The sequence below is a fragment of the Nelumbo nucifera genome, chromosome 7, assembly GCF_055504915.1.
Source record: "Nelumbo nucifera cultivar China Antique chromosome 7, China Antique-T2T, whole genome shotgun sequence".
Taxonomy (NCBI): Eukaryota; Viridiplantae; Streptophyta; class Magnoliopsida; order Proteales; family Nelumbonaceae; genus Nelumbo; species Nelumbo nucifera.
This window is the reverse complement of record NC_142655.1, coordinates 58430584-58445627: the sequence shown is the minus strand read 5'-3', so window position 1 is coordinate 58445627 and position 15044 is coordinate 58430584. Positions and strand designations below refer to the sequence as shown.

Below are 15044 nucleotides of genomic sequence, written 5' to 3'. Positions count from 1 at the left end.
ATCACCATGGATCAATTCAATTAGCTCATTGAGTAGGTCTAATCTCTCATTGTTAGGTTCAAGGTTTGAGATGGCTTACCAGTGGCCAACCTACCAATGGTTGGCTAGAATGCAAAAGGAGTACTTTAGAAGCCAATCCACCAGTTCAAAAGGACAACATTCGAAGTTGATCAAGGAGTTGTAGAGCACATTGACCTAACAAGCTACTAGGGTTAGAACAATCCAAAGTTCCATCCAAATTCAGGTCAATGAAAACAAATCTAAAAGACTAAGCATGAGAGATGACGACCATGATAGGAGGATCAATGAGCTAGATGCCGAGCTTGGAACCATGCTGTAAGAAGTGAAAACTAGGAAAACAAATATCCTAGACAACTTCGAAATCACCAAGGAGCTCCCACTCATCCAAGCATTGAGCATTTATGATATGATGAGAAACTTAATTGATCATTTGGTAAGCTTCGAAGATTTTATGCTTCTACGTGGTGCCTTAAGAGCCATCATGTATTGAGCATTTTTGTTGACTCTAAGAAAAGCAACTCAACTGTGGTATCTAGGGCTTCAACCCCGGTCCATTCCATTTTATTTGAATTTGATTTGTTTACACCCATACTAGGAAGGCCCATATGAATTCACCAAAGTGCTAGGGTTGAGTACCTACCAACTCAAGACTTTTGAAGGGAATACTATACCTTGTAAATGAAACTTTGAAAACTAATAAATTCTCTCCATCATCTTTTATTATTTTTGGTGTTTTACTCCTCTATGAAAAGACATGAAGGGTTGCAAGCTCAAATTGAAAGTCCTAACTAGGGTTAGTTCTCGACAGGGAATAGTGGTAAAACCAACTTAACTCAAGAACTGACCAATACTAACTCGGTTAGATGAAGCATCCAATAAACAATGAGCTCAAACTAAAGTCTTAACTAGAGTTAAACTTGGTTGGAAATGATAGTAAAACCAACATGAATAAAAAACTAACCAATACTAACTAAATTGATCTCATAGTCAAACTGATTTGCCTGAAGTCATAGGAAAAACGGTAGCCATCCTAACTTAGTTTAGCAAGAGATAGTGAGCTAAAGAGCTTGGCTGAATTATTAAACAACCAATCTAAGCATTTATTCACCCTTCAAATGGAGAGGAGGTGGGACGAGGAGCATGGCATGGAATTGAACTCAAAGTATACCATAATGAGTCTTTCTTTTGTGAAGTATTTTTTTTTTGTACAAAATTGGACCCAAAGGCCTAAGGTGTATATATTTTATAAAAAATAAAAAACATGCAGAAAAAAAGGTCCCTTGAGCTCATTGGTTTCCCTTGGCCACTTCACCAATAATGTCAACCTAAATATCCCAAGTTTCATTCAAAGTTGTGATGATATTTTCCTTGGAAAAAGGATCTAAGGAGCTAAGGTTGGAGCTCAAGAAGAGCCTCTCTACCTACTTGTGAAAAATCATGAAACTCTAAAGATAAGACTAGCCTCTAAGGCTCTCCTATATACTTTTGAAGCCTTCTATTTTGCTTCCAATGGCCTCTATTTAGCACAAAGAAGAGGTTCCTTCTAACTGGTAAGCATGTCCTTTTACTTTATATTGCCCTTTTTTAGCTCATCAACTTTGACTTTAAAGGAATCCTACTCGTTGATCACGTTCGAAAATTTACTAGATATCACCCTTATTTGATCACAAAGGTCATTGAAAATTGTGGCAATCTATAAAAAAGAAAAAAAAAAGAAGAAGATTATGATGGATAAGGGCAACGAAGCCAAAGTAAATTACAAGAAAACCCTTAATTCCATGACCTTGTTGAAGGCTTTACTCTTCAACACCAAGTTAGGAAAAGTCATAAGCTCTTTTTAATTTCTAGGAAGAAAGACACCCCAAGCCAACTCCAAGGTGGCCCGATTGTTCCAAATGGAATCTCCTGTCATCACCAATCATTCAAGTTGGAGGATTGGGTACTCAGTAAGGGCTAAGGGTATCCTCTTGGGACTTATGAGAGGAGGAAGGCCACTTGTCTTCAATGATTACAATGTCGCTTCTACCTCATTTTGAAGCCTTAGGAACCGAGCTAGCTCATTTTGCTTCCAATGGCCTTTTGAGACCCCTTCTTCTTCTTGGTAGTTGTTATCAATCCTTGTTTGTTTGCCACCATCTCACAATCTACATCAATAAAATGAGTTGAAATTAGCAAAATAAATGAAGAGCAATAATCAAAGATGACTAGGAGAAGTCTATTACCTAGGTGAGTTGGGCTCAAATCCACACCAACCAATATGTCTTCGATCAAAAAGTGGTTAACTTAATCTTTGCTTCTAGGTTGTCCCCTCATTGAAGGAAAACTTGGATGCCTTGGTGTCTAAAGGACACCCCCCACTTAGTCTTGCAAGGCTAACCCTACTTGTGGGAAATGAAAAAAAATAATAACTCTCCTAGTCATAAATGGAGGAAGGAGTACCATGGAGACCTTTCTTGCCTATTTAAGTGGATAGCACTTTAGAATGAATAGAACTCAGAACATTCTCAAATTTAAGGGGATGTTATGATGATGAGCCATCAAGATAATACCGACCAAGAATCTAATCTAAGTGAGTTTTGGACAAGCTACACCAAAGCCACGCCATAATGCGAAAGAACCTTGTCGACCAAGTCATGGAGGGGAAACCTAAGTCTCTCTTGAAGACTATGCTTGTATATATAGAGCTCACCTTACTTGTAAGAACAAGCTCTCTCCTCCTACTCAAAAATCCTAAGCCTAAACTCCTTAAGAATATAATATTGTTAACAGAATCTAGAGAGACCAGTTGGAGAAAGGACACATGCCTTGCTATTTATATCAACCAATACTACCCCCATGGGACTTTGAGGTCAAAGTTTTAGAATCTGACCTTGAGTTGCTTAAGTTGCTTGAACTGCTCTACTTGGAATTCAATCTAGAAGAAGACATCACCACTAAAATGTGATTAAAAGGAAGAGAACCTTATCAAATTGAAGAAAAGGTTGAAAGAGCTTGGAAAAGCGAGAGAAATGGAGATGACGTAGTGAGCCAACCTAAGAACACCAAGACTCAAGAATGAGGTAATGATAGGTCAAGTTTCTCACACCTTTCCCTTTTACAGGGCCACCAACAATCCATATCAAATGAGGATGGGCAGTCCAGATTGCAACTCTTCGTATTTGCTACCTCAACATCTCCACGTAGAACACCTTGGTATGGAACCTAATTCAATCAAAATTGTTACTTCTTCGTGGCTTGAGCTCTTCCTCTATATAAGGCCACTTGTCCTAAGGTACAACACATCCTATTACACACTTACTCTATTGTTCCTCTAGCTTGTCCTATTGCTTTTGCCTTACTTGCATTGGAGATTCTACTTTGGGAAAGAACTCTAAGATGCCTAACGACGATTTTTCTATGATAGCAGGTTGTTAAAACCCTAGGTCTTCCAATCATCAACAATAGAAGAGATGGAGAGAGAGATGTTGAATGTTAACAAGCTTTTTTTTTGTAGAAACAAGAAGTGCTACATAAGGCGGGAGTAGTTTGGCCCAATAATCACTAAAATAGATAATACTTAAATCCCTAGGAGTGGAGGAAGACCAAAAACTAAGAGGGTTGAGAGAGGACGAAAGAGCTTGATGTGCCATCCAATCTACAACTTGATTGGCTTCCATGAAAATGTGGGTGTAAGTGACTCCGCAATCCAATACTCCAACCAGCTTCAAGCAATCCTCAACAATGGTCTTTAGTCTCCATAGGATATCCACTTTATTTTTTAAGCTTGATATCACCAGAAGAGAGTTTCCTTCAACGCAGATGGGGAGACCCCTATAGTTAAGAGCAATGTTATGGGTAGGGGTGCAAATGGATTGGATCCTGGTATGATCTGGTCCTATTTTGTCATATTCGGATATCCCCTGCTCGGATCTCTGGATCGGATCAAGAAATAGGATCCTATCAGAAATTAGATTGGATTGGTAACACCCCCTATCCGATCTAATATATATGTTATTTATTTATTTATACATATATTGTTTATATTAAATTTTTGTAAATTTGTTATATTAATTATTTTTTTTATAAAAGCAAGTATATATATGATGAAAATAGTTGAAAAGATACTTGTATTTTTGTTTTTCTTTTTTAATTATTATATTTATTTTTCTTTTAATAATTTATTTGTTTTAAATTTAAATCGGACCATATCAGATTTGAAAATCCAACTTCTTCATCAAATTTGAATTATAATCCATACTTATGAGATCCAGTTGGATCTTTAGGTTAGATCGGATCAGCTCTTACCAGTGTTAGAACGGATTCGGATATACCTTGATTCGAATCTGATCCAATTCATCTGTATCCATAGTTATGGGCCTTTCACGTAGCCTAAGCCTCCGTTATATTGATTGAAGATTTTACAATAAAATAAGCCTTGGCTTCTAGAATATTTCCAATGTGGTTTCTCACAAGGCAATTGATTGCACTTTCAACTTTATCATTGCTAGAAGTGTGGAAATTAATTTTTATAGAGCCCTCTCTTGGTTCTTTCCATTTGATGGGCTTCCATACTTTTGTTTGTTTAAGGCTCAAGGTATCTACATTCTCTACATTGTAGTTAACATATAGAGATAAAGCTCTATCAATAATGACCAAAGGGTGCTGACGTTGGTTGTGAATTTTTTTTTTTCATTTATGTTCTTCCAAATCTACTACAAAATGAAACAAGATTTCACAAGAATCGTAGTATCAGACATATTGGACTTACCAAACAAACCATTCCACCATTCCCTAATCGAATAGTCATTATCATTTGGCCCCTTAACATTAGAATTTATGATACTCTAGACTTGTTAGGCAACATATCTGAGCAATTTTTAAAAGTGTTCATCATCATAGAAGCCACAAACTCCATCAATGGGAACACCCCTAGTCCTCAGGAAGGCTTTTGTAGGTAGCCTAGAGTTTAGTAGCAGGTAAATAAAAGTTTTGATTTTTGGAAGAATCTTAAGCCGCTAGGTTTTGCTAAGCTGCAAGTCTAGGTCACCTAGATCCTTGTGCATAATAATAGCTTCTTTGTAAGCAGATCCAATAGTAAAATGACCTTTGGGAGTTTAATATCCAAATCAATTTATCATCATTTGAGTAAGAAGGGATAGAGATAGTTCTAATGTTATTCCAAATTGGGGGGGGGGGACTAAATTGTGAATCTTATACTCCTCCCAATTATATCTTTCATGATTAATAACATCGCTTACAAGTAAGTCATTTTGCTCGATTGCAACCCTTGAAGGGTCTCTGTCTATTCTTTCCTCAATTGGGGTCAAATCTAACTAGTTGTCATTCCAAAACTTTGTGTTTTTTCCTTTGCCCACAATCCAACCCATACTCCTTTTGAGTAAATCTCTGGAATTTAAAATTCCCTTCCATGGCCAAGAAATCCCACTCTTAGGCTTAATACTCCAAAGGGAGTCGTTTCTAAGGTATTTATGGGAGACCATTTAAACCCACAGGTTATGCTCATTTTTAAAATTTATCCACCTAACATTGCTAAGCAAGCCTCATTGACCCAATGTAAGTTTTTAAGGTCTATACCACCCCATCTCTTGGGGAGGCAAACTTTCCCCGAACTCATCATGAATGGGTTTTTCATCATTGCCTTTTGACCAAAGAAAATTCCTTTGACATTTGTTAATCTCCTCAATTACATTATTTGGAATTTTAAACGAATTCATGATAAACTGTGGCATTGAGCTGATAGTAGAGTTAAGGAGGGTGGCCATACCAAGAGAGAGAGAGAGAGAGAGACTTTATCTTCCATCCAGTGAGTTTATTATTGACTTTATCTTTGAGATTATTGAACAACACTTTTGACACTTTACCATTAAGTGGAATCTTTTTTCTCTGGAGGGATTCTTAGCATTTTTGATAGAATTTTTTGTAGCCTTGAAGAGATGTTACTTGAAATTTTAAGAGTTGACTTAGCAAAGTTTGGACTTTGTCTCAAAGCTTCTGCAAACTTTGCAAGGATCTCCCTTATCTTCACACATGCAAGGATGATGGCTTTTCCAAAAATCAAACAATCATCTACAAATTGAAGGATTGGAATATAAGGACCACCCTTTGAGGCTTTGAAACCAGTTGGGCTCTTTTGCTTGATTGAGGAAACTAGGTTTCTAATTCAAGCCTCCGCACATAACACAAAAATGTAAGGGGAGAGAGGATCCCCCTATCTAATGCCCTAGATGGTTCAAATTTTATAAAAGGAGAGCCATTAATCAATATTTTGTAAGAAACTAATTTAATGCAAGTCATAACCCAATCAATCCATTTCTTTTAGAAGCCAAACTTTGTAAGCACTTTCTTTATAACAATCCATTCAAGTTTCTCATAAGCCTTCTCCATACCAACCTTGTAGGTCATAAAACCTGATCTCCCTTTTTTCTTCTTATTGGAACATTTCATGTGCAATAAAAATATTGTGATTGATTTGCCTATTTGGGACAAGTACACTCTGAAAGGGACAAATAATTGATTCAAGAATCGGTTTAAGTCTGTTGACTAGAATTTTGGTAATGATTTTGTAAATAACATTACAAAGACGTATTGGCCTGAAATTGTTAACATTTTTTGGGCTTTTAACTTTGGGAATTAAAGTGATGAATGTTTCATTAAGAATTTTGTTTAATTTTTTAGAATTAAAAAATTTTTAACTACATTGCACACCGTATCTCTAATGATATTCCAGAATTTTTTATAAAATAGCGCTTTCAACCCATCTGCACCTGAAGCTTTGAGATCTTTCATCGAATTTAAAGCTTTCCAAATCTCTTGGTTTGCAACTTCCTTACAAAGAAACTTGTTTTGCTCATTTGAAATGCACGGGCTGATGTTTTTAATTAAATAATCCACACCATTAACATTCTCTAACTTAAAATTTATCTTCAAATTTTTTGATAATCGATGTTGGTCCTCCATCCATTCTCTCATCATTTTTTTTAATCTGAAAGTTCTATTCATATTTCTTCTGATGGACCTACTATTAGGAAAAATTTATTATTTTTGTCTCCAAATTTTATCCATTCAATTCTGTCCTTTTGAGCTCAGAAGATTTCTTCGCGTTTCAGAATATTGTCAAATTGATTTTGAAGAGCACGCTCCAGATTAAGAGTGGCTCTATCACTAGGGTTCTCTAGTAATTTGCTTTGAACCTCATTTAGCTTATGAAGGAGCTCACTCTTTTTTGTAAAAATATTACTAAAATGGTCCTTATTCCACTTTTTTTTATATATATATAAATTGAAGGGTTCTAGATCCAATGGCATTAAGGCTCCATGATTGAGTAGTAATATCAACAAGATTTGGGTTCTCACACCATATGGCTTCAAATCTGAATGGCTTTGGACCCCTTTAGATTGAGAGATGAGAGATCAGTAGAAAGAAGGATGGGAGAGTGGTCGGACGATAGAAAGGACAGATTAGTGAGAGTTGCATCAGCAAACTCCCTTCTATACTCATCATTAACGGGAACCCAATCCAACCTCTCCCATGTGAGATAGTTTTTCCATGTGAATTGGTTTCCAATTATGTTCATTTCAAGGGGGTTACAGTCACTAATTAAATTATTAAAATCCCTTGTATGTGAAGGAAGGACAACTCTTCCTCCCCTTTTATTTTCACTGGACCTAAACGCATTGAAGTCCTCAATTGGGCACCATTCCCTGTTAGTATTTTCAGCAATGTTTTTTAACCATTCCCATACCAAATTTTGATTAGTCTTGTTTGGGGGAGAATAAACAAAAGGTGCAGAAATATGATTAATTTCTGATTAGACAAATCAGTAATAAGGGAGTGAACTAATCTTAATCTTTCATTATATAGGATTACATCGATATTGCATTTGTTCTTATCCCATAACACCCATAAACCTCCAGAAAAGCCAACCAAAGTGATATTCTGCTCATTCATCATGTCCTCCAAAGTGATTGTTCTCCAAATCCTCTTGTCTCACTTGACCATCGATCCCACTCATCGTCCATATCTCCATCCCCTTCGCCCTCCTCATCCTTAGCAAGTTTTCGGTAACATTACATTATTCACTATAATTTTGGTATTATGGGAATTGGGTCAACAGAATGGATGACCGGTTAACCCATGATCCAATCCCTTCATGGATTTGGTCCTTTGGAGTTTGGAATTGGATTGGTAGACGGGCTGGGCTTCTTAACATTGTCACTATCTGCCAATAAAAATGCCTTTACAACATCACCCCGTTCACTGCTCTTTTCTTCCAAATCCACCCCAGCAGGCCCATCACCCATTTGCTCTTTTTCTTCCAAATAAACCTATTCCAATTTCCAAGGTACGCGTGCGTGGTGGTGCACAACAATTGGGTGGGTCATGGGTGATCGATCCTCTTAGAATTTGGGACTGCAGCGGCTGAAGTGTTGACCCAAACAAAAACAATACTCACTTCAAATAAATGGCTCAACTTTTACCAGTTGAGATCATGTCCGAGGAATACCAAGCTCCATTCTTCCCTTTCTTCAATTTTCATATACGTGATTATCCTTTGAGCATAAGAAAAGGGAACCCAGAAACAGAGAAAAGAGGGTTGCATTTCTGAAAGGAAGAGGCAAGTGGAAAGCCAAGAGAGGAACCTTCCTGGCACATTCAGCTCAGTTTCTTATTGTTTTCTATCATATCTAATTTAATATTTAATTAAATCAAATTATTTCTCTAACCACAGCTTGGGTGATTTGTCCACAAACTCAACTCAATCATGTTCTCTGTTTCAGGTTCAGGCACTGACCATTGGATTATTCTGACCAGGACCCTATATAGATATATATATATATATATATATATATATATATATATATATATATATATATATATCTATGAAAAATGGAGATAAAACAATTATTTTTCAGGCAAATACTTGAATTGGAAACTCAACATCAATAAGATTATTTCTTTTTTCAAACCCCAAGGAGAGCAGCTTCTAAGTTCTACCTACCAGAATTTCCCTTTAGACTTGTATGGGAAGTGGGAATTGGATTCATCATTCATTCAAACTATTGATGGAAATGTGTTAAGTTGTTTTGACAAGAGTTCTTTAAGCATAGAATCATGACATGTGGATGTACTAATGGAACCCACCTATACAACACAGCGACTCCCCTTTTTTTCTTTATTATTTATTTTATGGGGCAAGAAGGAATTAACAACCAAGAAGCTGTGCCTAGGGATTTCACCAAAATCAACGCTTGAGATCAATAGTCAACCAGAAGGCAGGGCATTGAACGGTTAGAATCGTTCAATCAATGGGTCCCAATAAAATGCAATGCAACCAATTAATCATGAAGAAGAATAGATCTACTGTACCACAACCATCCCATGTTTCTAGAAGGAGGCCATTAACCATTATGATGATAAGCTCATTAACTAATCTACCAATTAGGAATTAGCAACCAACCGCACCGCGTTTCTGAAGTTCTTTCTGTTTGACCTCTCATTGGTCATTGGCTCCTTGCTCTTTCTTTCTCTCTTTCTCTGAAGGTGGCCGACGGGTCCAATATAGAGAGGGAGAAATTTCTTATGTTTTGTTTTTTCTTTCTTTCCTCTCTATTCTCCTATTTTGAAAGTCAAACCAGAGGAAGAAAGAGCCAGAGAAGAACTTCGCACCTCTTAAATTTCCGAACTAAATTCATCCTCGGAATCAGGTTTCATATCTCTGCCCTTCTCTCTTCCTCTCCGTCTCCTTTCCCTGTTTTAGGTGGTTCTTTTTTCCCTTTTCTTTTTCTTCTATTAAATTGTTCGATGAATTCGAACAATGCATCGAGCTCCGCAGGCGGTGGATCGGCCGATTCCTCACCACCCAGGAGGAATTCAAAGCGACCCAAATGTAAGTATCTCCTCAAAGTCTCATATTTTTCTTGTTTTTTCGGGTTTAAGTGTCAATTCGTAGATGCCCAGATGGATTTCCGTGATACCCACATGTTCGAATCTCCTGAAATCTCTGTTCTTTTAGGTTTTCTACATGGGGCTTCTTGCATTACTTTTCTTCATAATTGCTTTTATTGTTCACTTTCATGGGCGTTTCGCTTGCGTTCTGAGCTCTTGTTTAGTGTTTCTATTTATTTTCTTTTATTTATGCTCTTCCTCTTCTTCGATGTATCAGTTGGGACTTTTTGGTTTGCTGTGTGTCAGTTATTATTTGGTGTTCGTTTTGGAATATTACTTTTTGCAGGTTTGAACCCTAGCAGCTCAATTCCACCTGCCTTGGTTCTTCCAATCTGCTGTTTTTGGTGATTAATGGAACTGGTTGAGCTCTTTTTTAATCCCATATTTACCCAAAAAAGAGATTGAAAACATATTTAGTAGGATAAACTAGCAAAGCAAATTATTTCTCATAAAAATTAATTCCCAAATGATAAATGAGTTCTTTTTATGAAACTGTGGCTTTAATTAGCTTGGTTAATCCAGAGGGTCAACTACTTTAATTTTTGACATCTATTTATTCTCGGAATTGTGCTTTAAGTTTATGGAACTTTTCTCTCCAATATGCTCTCCCCACTTGGGATAACTGGAGTTGGAATGAAGAGAACAATCGCAAACATTGGCTGGTCTTAAAGGGTTAAGATTCTGTTATAGAATAGACTTTTCTTCTTAATTTTTTTCTAGGAAGCAATTATCTGAGAATATTAATTAAAATGTTCATAATGTCCAATGATTTTGTATAATCTTACTTGCATTTCAGATTCGAGGTTTACTCAACAGGAGCTTCCAGCTTGTAAGCCAATTCTTACACCAAAATGGGTAAGCAAGCTTCAAGAGATCTATAATTTCTTTTCCTCATATTTTATCTTTTCCTTAACATGTCTTCAGCATAGACCAGAGCTAGTATCATCTAACAAGCCCCATATTTCCTGCAGGTGATCTCAGCATTTTTGCTTGTTAGTATCATCTTCATCCCCATTGGTGTTGCTTCACTGCTCGCTTCCCGGGATGTATGTCTTAAAATTGATTCAACCTCTTATACATCCTTTTCTGTGGTCCTTTACCCCCAATTGATTTTGATTCTTTTGGCAGGTTGTTGAAATTGTTGATAGATATGAGACCGAATGCATACCAGCAGATTCAAGAGGCGATAAAGTCAAATTTATACAGGGCACAGCAAGCAAAACCTGCAAAAGAACTCTAACAGTAAGGATCTTTGCAAACAACCTCTCTTTGCTTGAAAGAAAAACTTTTGAAACCAATGTTGTAGATGAACCATATTTATTTCAAGTCCCATCAGAATGAAAGTGCGAGTGATATTCAGCCACTCACTCTTGCAGGTCCCAAAACACATGAAACAGCCTATTTATGTATATTATCAGCTCGACAACTTCTATCAGAATCATCGCAGGTATCGGCCTTTTCCATTTCTACCATTGATGCCAAAGTTGTAGATAAGAAATTTTATCAAGTAATTAACTATCATGAGAAAAACTTATATCTTCATCCCACCTGAAAAACATAAAAATGCAACCTATTCATGTGTTCCTTTAAGAATGAGGTTGAAATTCTGGATGTTTTAAGCATAGTTCCATATGAAAGTATTTTGAGCATCATTTGTAGATGTCTTATGGGTATAAGAAACAATAAAACGAGGTTTTTTTAACTAGGCCATGTAGGGAAGCTAGCAACCTCACCTAATATTTCTGCATAGAGGTATCCTGTTGCCAATCCAGCCCTTCCATCAAATGAAGGAACCTGTGCCTTTTTATGTCTTCACTCATGCAGTCCCCACCACTTTGTATTGTAGGTTTCAGCCTTTCCTCAAACTATAGTAACCATCTGAGCTATCAATTGTTATCTTAAACTAAGTCCATAAACAGACTTGTTTTGAAAATAGGGCAAGGTCTTTGGGGATTCATAGAGAGAGAGAAATATGAGGAATCATTTTGGCCTTTTGGGCCTCAAATAAGTTGCTATGTGGAAAAATCGTGTGTCCTGTATAATTCTTCTTTAAATGAACCAACTGGCAGATTCACTTGGAAAGTACATTACATTTTATTATCGTGATACTTTATTTTTACTCCAACCACGTAGATATTTATAATAAATTCCATGGCTCTCAATTTGACAATACCTTGTGACCTAGGTATGTCAAGAGCCGAAGTGACGAGCAGCTTCATGATCCCAAGAGCGCAAATGACACGAGCAGTTGTAAGCCTGAAGATACCTCAAGTGAGTCTCCGATTGTGCCTTGTGGTCTCATAGCTTGGAGCTTGTTCAATGACACATACAGCTTCTCTCGCAACAACCAACAATTGACAGTGAACAAGAAGGGTATTTCCTGGAAGAGTGATAGAGAGGGGAAGTTTGGCAGTGATGTCTACCCCAAGAATTTTCAAAATGGAACTCTTAGAGGTGGTGCGTCTCTGAATGAATCCATACCAGTAAGTTACTCAACTCCATCATCTTTATGGAACATCAACTTATTGGGTTACTAGTTCATTAATCTGGCTATGCAAGAGGCAAAGCCCTTACCTAGTTTGATGCATTTCGTGCAACAGTTGAGTGAACAGGAAGACCTCATTGTATGGATGAGAACTGCAGCTCTCCCAACTTTCAGGAAATTGTATGGAAAGATAGAGGTAGACCTCCAAGTAAATGATGTCATACAGGTGACGCTAGAGAACAATTACAACACATATAGTTTTGGGGGAAAGAAGAAGCTTGTGCTTTCTACCACTAGCTGGCTTGGAGGAAAGAATGATTTTCTTGGTATTGCATACCTCACAGTTGGTGGATTGTGCTTCTTTTTGGCCATAGCCTTCACTGTTACATACCTGGTGAAGCCAAGGTAACAATCCTTGTGACCACAGAAAATCTCAGAACCAGTTTCCTCACATGGTAATTTTAATGTTACCTTAGTTTTACTGACATTATTGAGCTTTCTTTTTGCAGGCGGCTTGGGGATCCCTCATATTTGTCATGGAACAGAACTCCTGCGGGGCACTAAGCACTTTTCCTAGTTGTCATACATGGCGAATGTACTGATTCGCATGTTGATCGATCTGAACGACTTTGCTTGTAAAGTATGGACTGCCCCCAGTAGGGTCTTCGAATTTTGTATTAGAACATCAATATAACTCATGTAATCATTTCAGGGGAAAAAGAATGTTTATATAAATATTTCTATTCAATTTCAATTTTACAAAATTGCAGTGATTAACTAGTTTTCATTCTGACGAGATTAATTATTTAAACAAACTTCTGTTGGAAATGAAGATGCCACAAGGAAACTAGAAAACTAACATGGTTTGCATTTGTTATACATAAATCTTGATGCATATTACAGTACTCTAAGCAAGATATTGGAAAGGTATGCGCCTTCTGGATAGGATGGGTCAATAGGATGATCACAAGCTGCTCCAGCTTGACGTAGGACAGTGACTTTTCTACCAGCCATCGAAGCAGCACTCTGGACAAGAATTGGGAAAATATCAATGACTATCAAGTGAATAACTTTAAAACCTGTAGGATGACCATAATCAGCTTCAGAAAGAAATTCCAGTACATGCATAGATTTGAACGATCAATACATTAGCAGCCGTCCTCTAATCAATAATTCTTCGACCAAATTATCATCAAATCTAGTAGAGCATACATCTGATCCTATCATTCATATTTGGGATTTTTTTTTAAATTTTTTTGACATGTGGACACATGAACATCCTTGATATTTCTTAAGAGATGCTGTACTCTATCAGTTTCAGGAATGCATTCAGATTGTGCTAGGAATTTTCTATTGGCTACTTGACAAAAAGTGGAAGCAATCGGTTGCTCAAAAAAGCATGTTACCAATCACCAAGCATTTTTGTCTTGTTCCTGTTTTCCATGATTTGCAGTCAATATGACATTAAAAAAAAGGAGTTACAGTCGATATCAACTGTATACATAACATCCTGAATAAACAGTAAATGCAGTGATCTATCCAAGATCAAATTAAAGAATGAACCTTAAGCCACCTCCATTAAGAAAAATAACCTCCAAATTAAGCTCCTATAATCATAGACTGACTACTGAGACAAAAAACACTAACCGAGATCTTAGCCTATGGGTAAAATTTCCAAATTCTGTTTTTAAGCTCAGTAAATCTACTTTTTATTCAAACATGAGAATGATTATCAGCACCATATGTGCTTTTAGGTTGCTACCTGGCATGTTATGCTCCTATATAATATCCAGGTTATAGTCGCAAAATTTTAAATGGCAAGTGGAATTTATTGAGATAAACCATCAATCAATAATACTACAAACAATACAAGTATACAACCAAAAATCCAATAAAATCAATTCCTTCAGCCTGTGCCTGTGGCAGATGTGTGTGCGTCGTTGCATCCCTAACAGAGGAGAAAATAGGAGCTTCACAGAATCAGAAGAAAGAAATATCCAAGGCCAAGTCATTATCAGAAAATAATAACCAAAATCAAATCACACTATGGAATTTTTCTTGGTATAGTTTCTGTCACAATCCTGTGACCCCTGTAACCACTATAGCAGAACAGAAAATAAAGAAGAAAGGAAAGAAGAGAAAGAGAGAAAACTGGTGTGGAGAGAAATAGTTCTCTACCTCCCTTATATTTATAATATTACATTAAAAGACCAAACTGCCCTCTTTTGGTAATTTTAGAGTAGGAAAAATCTGCTATGCCGCCTATTCTAGTAACTGTTTTAAAAGTGCAAGGTGCAAGGGCTTGAGTGCACAACATGGGGCGCATACCTTTTCAAAAGCAACCATACCTTCTAAGTGTATTCCAGTCCTACTTCAATTATGGGGCGTATATTGCTTCAAGGAACCAATGATACATCTGGAATCGAATCAGCATTAGAAAATAGCAGTGTGGGGTATTAAAAAAAGAGATAGCATGACAAATAAGGGGCTTATGTAGCTTTAAACTATAGCACTTGTACCCTTTTTTGGTTTTGAGGTACCCAAGGAAAACAAACTTGATAACCTGAGCATCCAACCTATCAAAACCAATACC

General features: G+C 36.9%; 2 protein-coding genes across 8 annotated transcripts in view; one reads left to right on the top strand and one right to left on the bottom strand.

Moving 5' to 3' along the window:
• The first annotated feature begins 9369 nt into the window (after nt 1-9369).
• Nucleotides 9370-13215, top strand: LOC104599754 (LEM3 (ligand-effect modulator 3) family protein / CDC50 family protein). The gene is made up of 8 exons (XM_010262438.3): nt 9370-9907; nt 10763-10821; nt 10938-11012; nt 11095-11208; nt 11343-11413; nt 12152-12449; nt 12567-12856; nt 12961-13215. Exons 1-8 carry the CDS (start codon nt 9601-9603, stop codon nt 13013-13015), a joined length of 1269 nt encoding a protein of 422 aa, XP_010260740.1. The 5' UTR covers nt 9370-9600; the 3' UTR covers nt 13016-13215.
• LOC104599755 (S-adenosyl-L-methionine-dependent methyltransferases superfamily protein) overlaps nt 13158-15044 on the bottom strand; it is a 104567-nt gene continuing 102680 nt past the window's right edge. For 5 of the 7 annotated variants that reach the window (XM_088890912.1, XM_010262440.3, XM_088890913.1 and 2 more), the window contains one exon: nt 13158-13477. In XM_088890912.1, coding sequence (XP_088747038.1) covers nt 13349-13477 — 129 coding nt within the window. In that variant the 3' untranslated portion in view covers nt 13158-13348. Of the gene's footprint in view, nt 13478-14779; nt 14868-15044 lie in introns of all 7 variants that reach the window. The other 2 variants (XM_010262441.3, XM_010262442.3) reach the window with 2 other exon arrangements.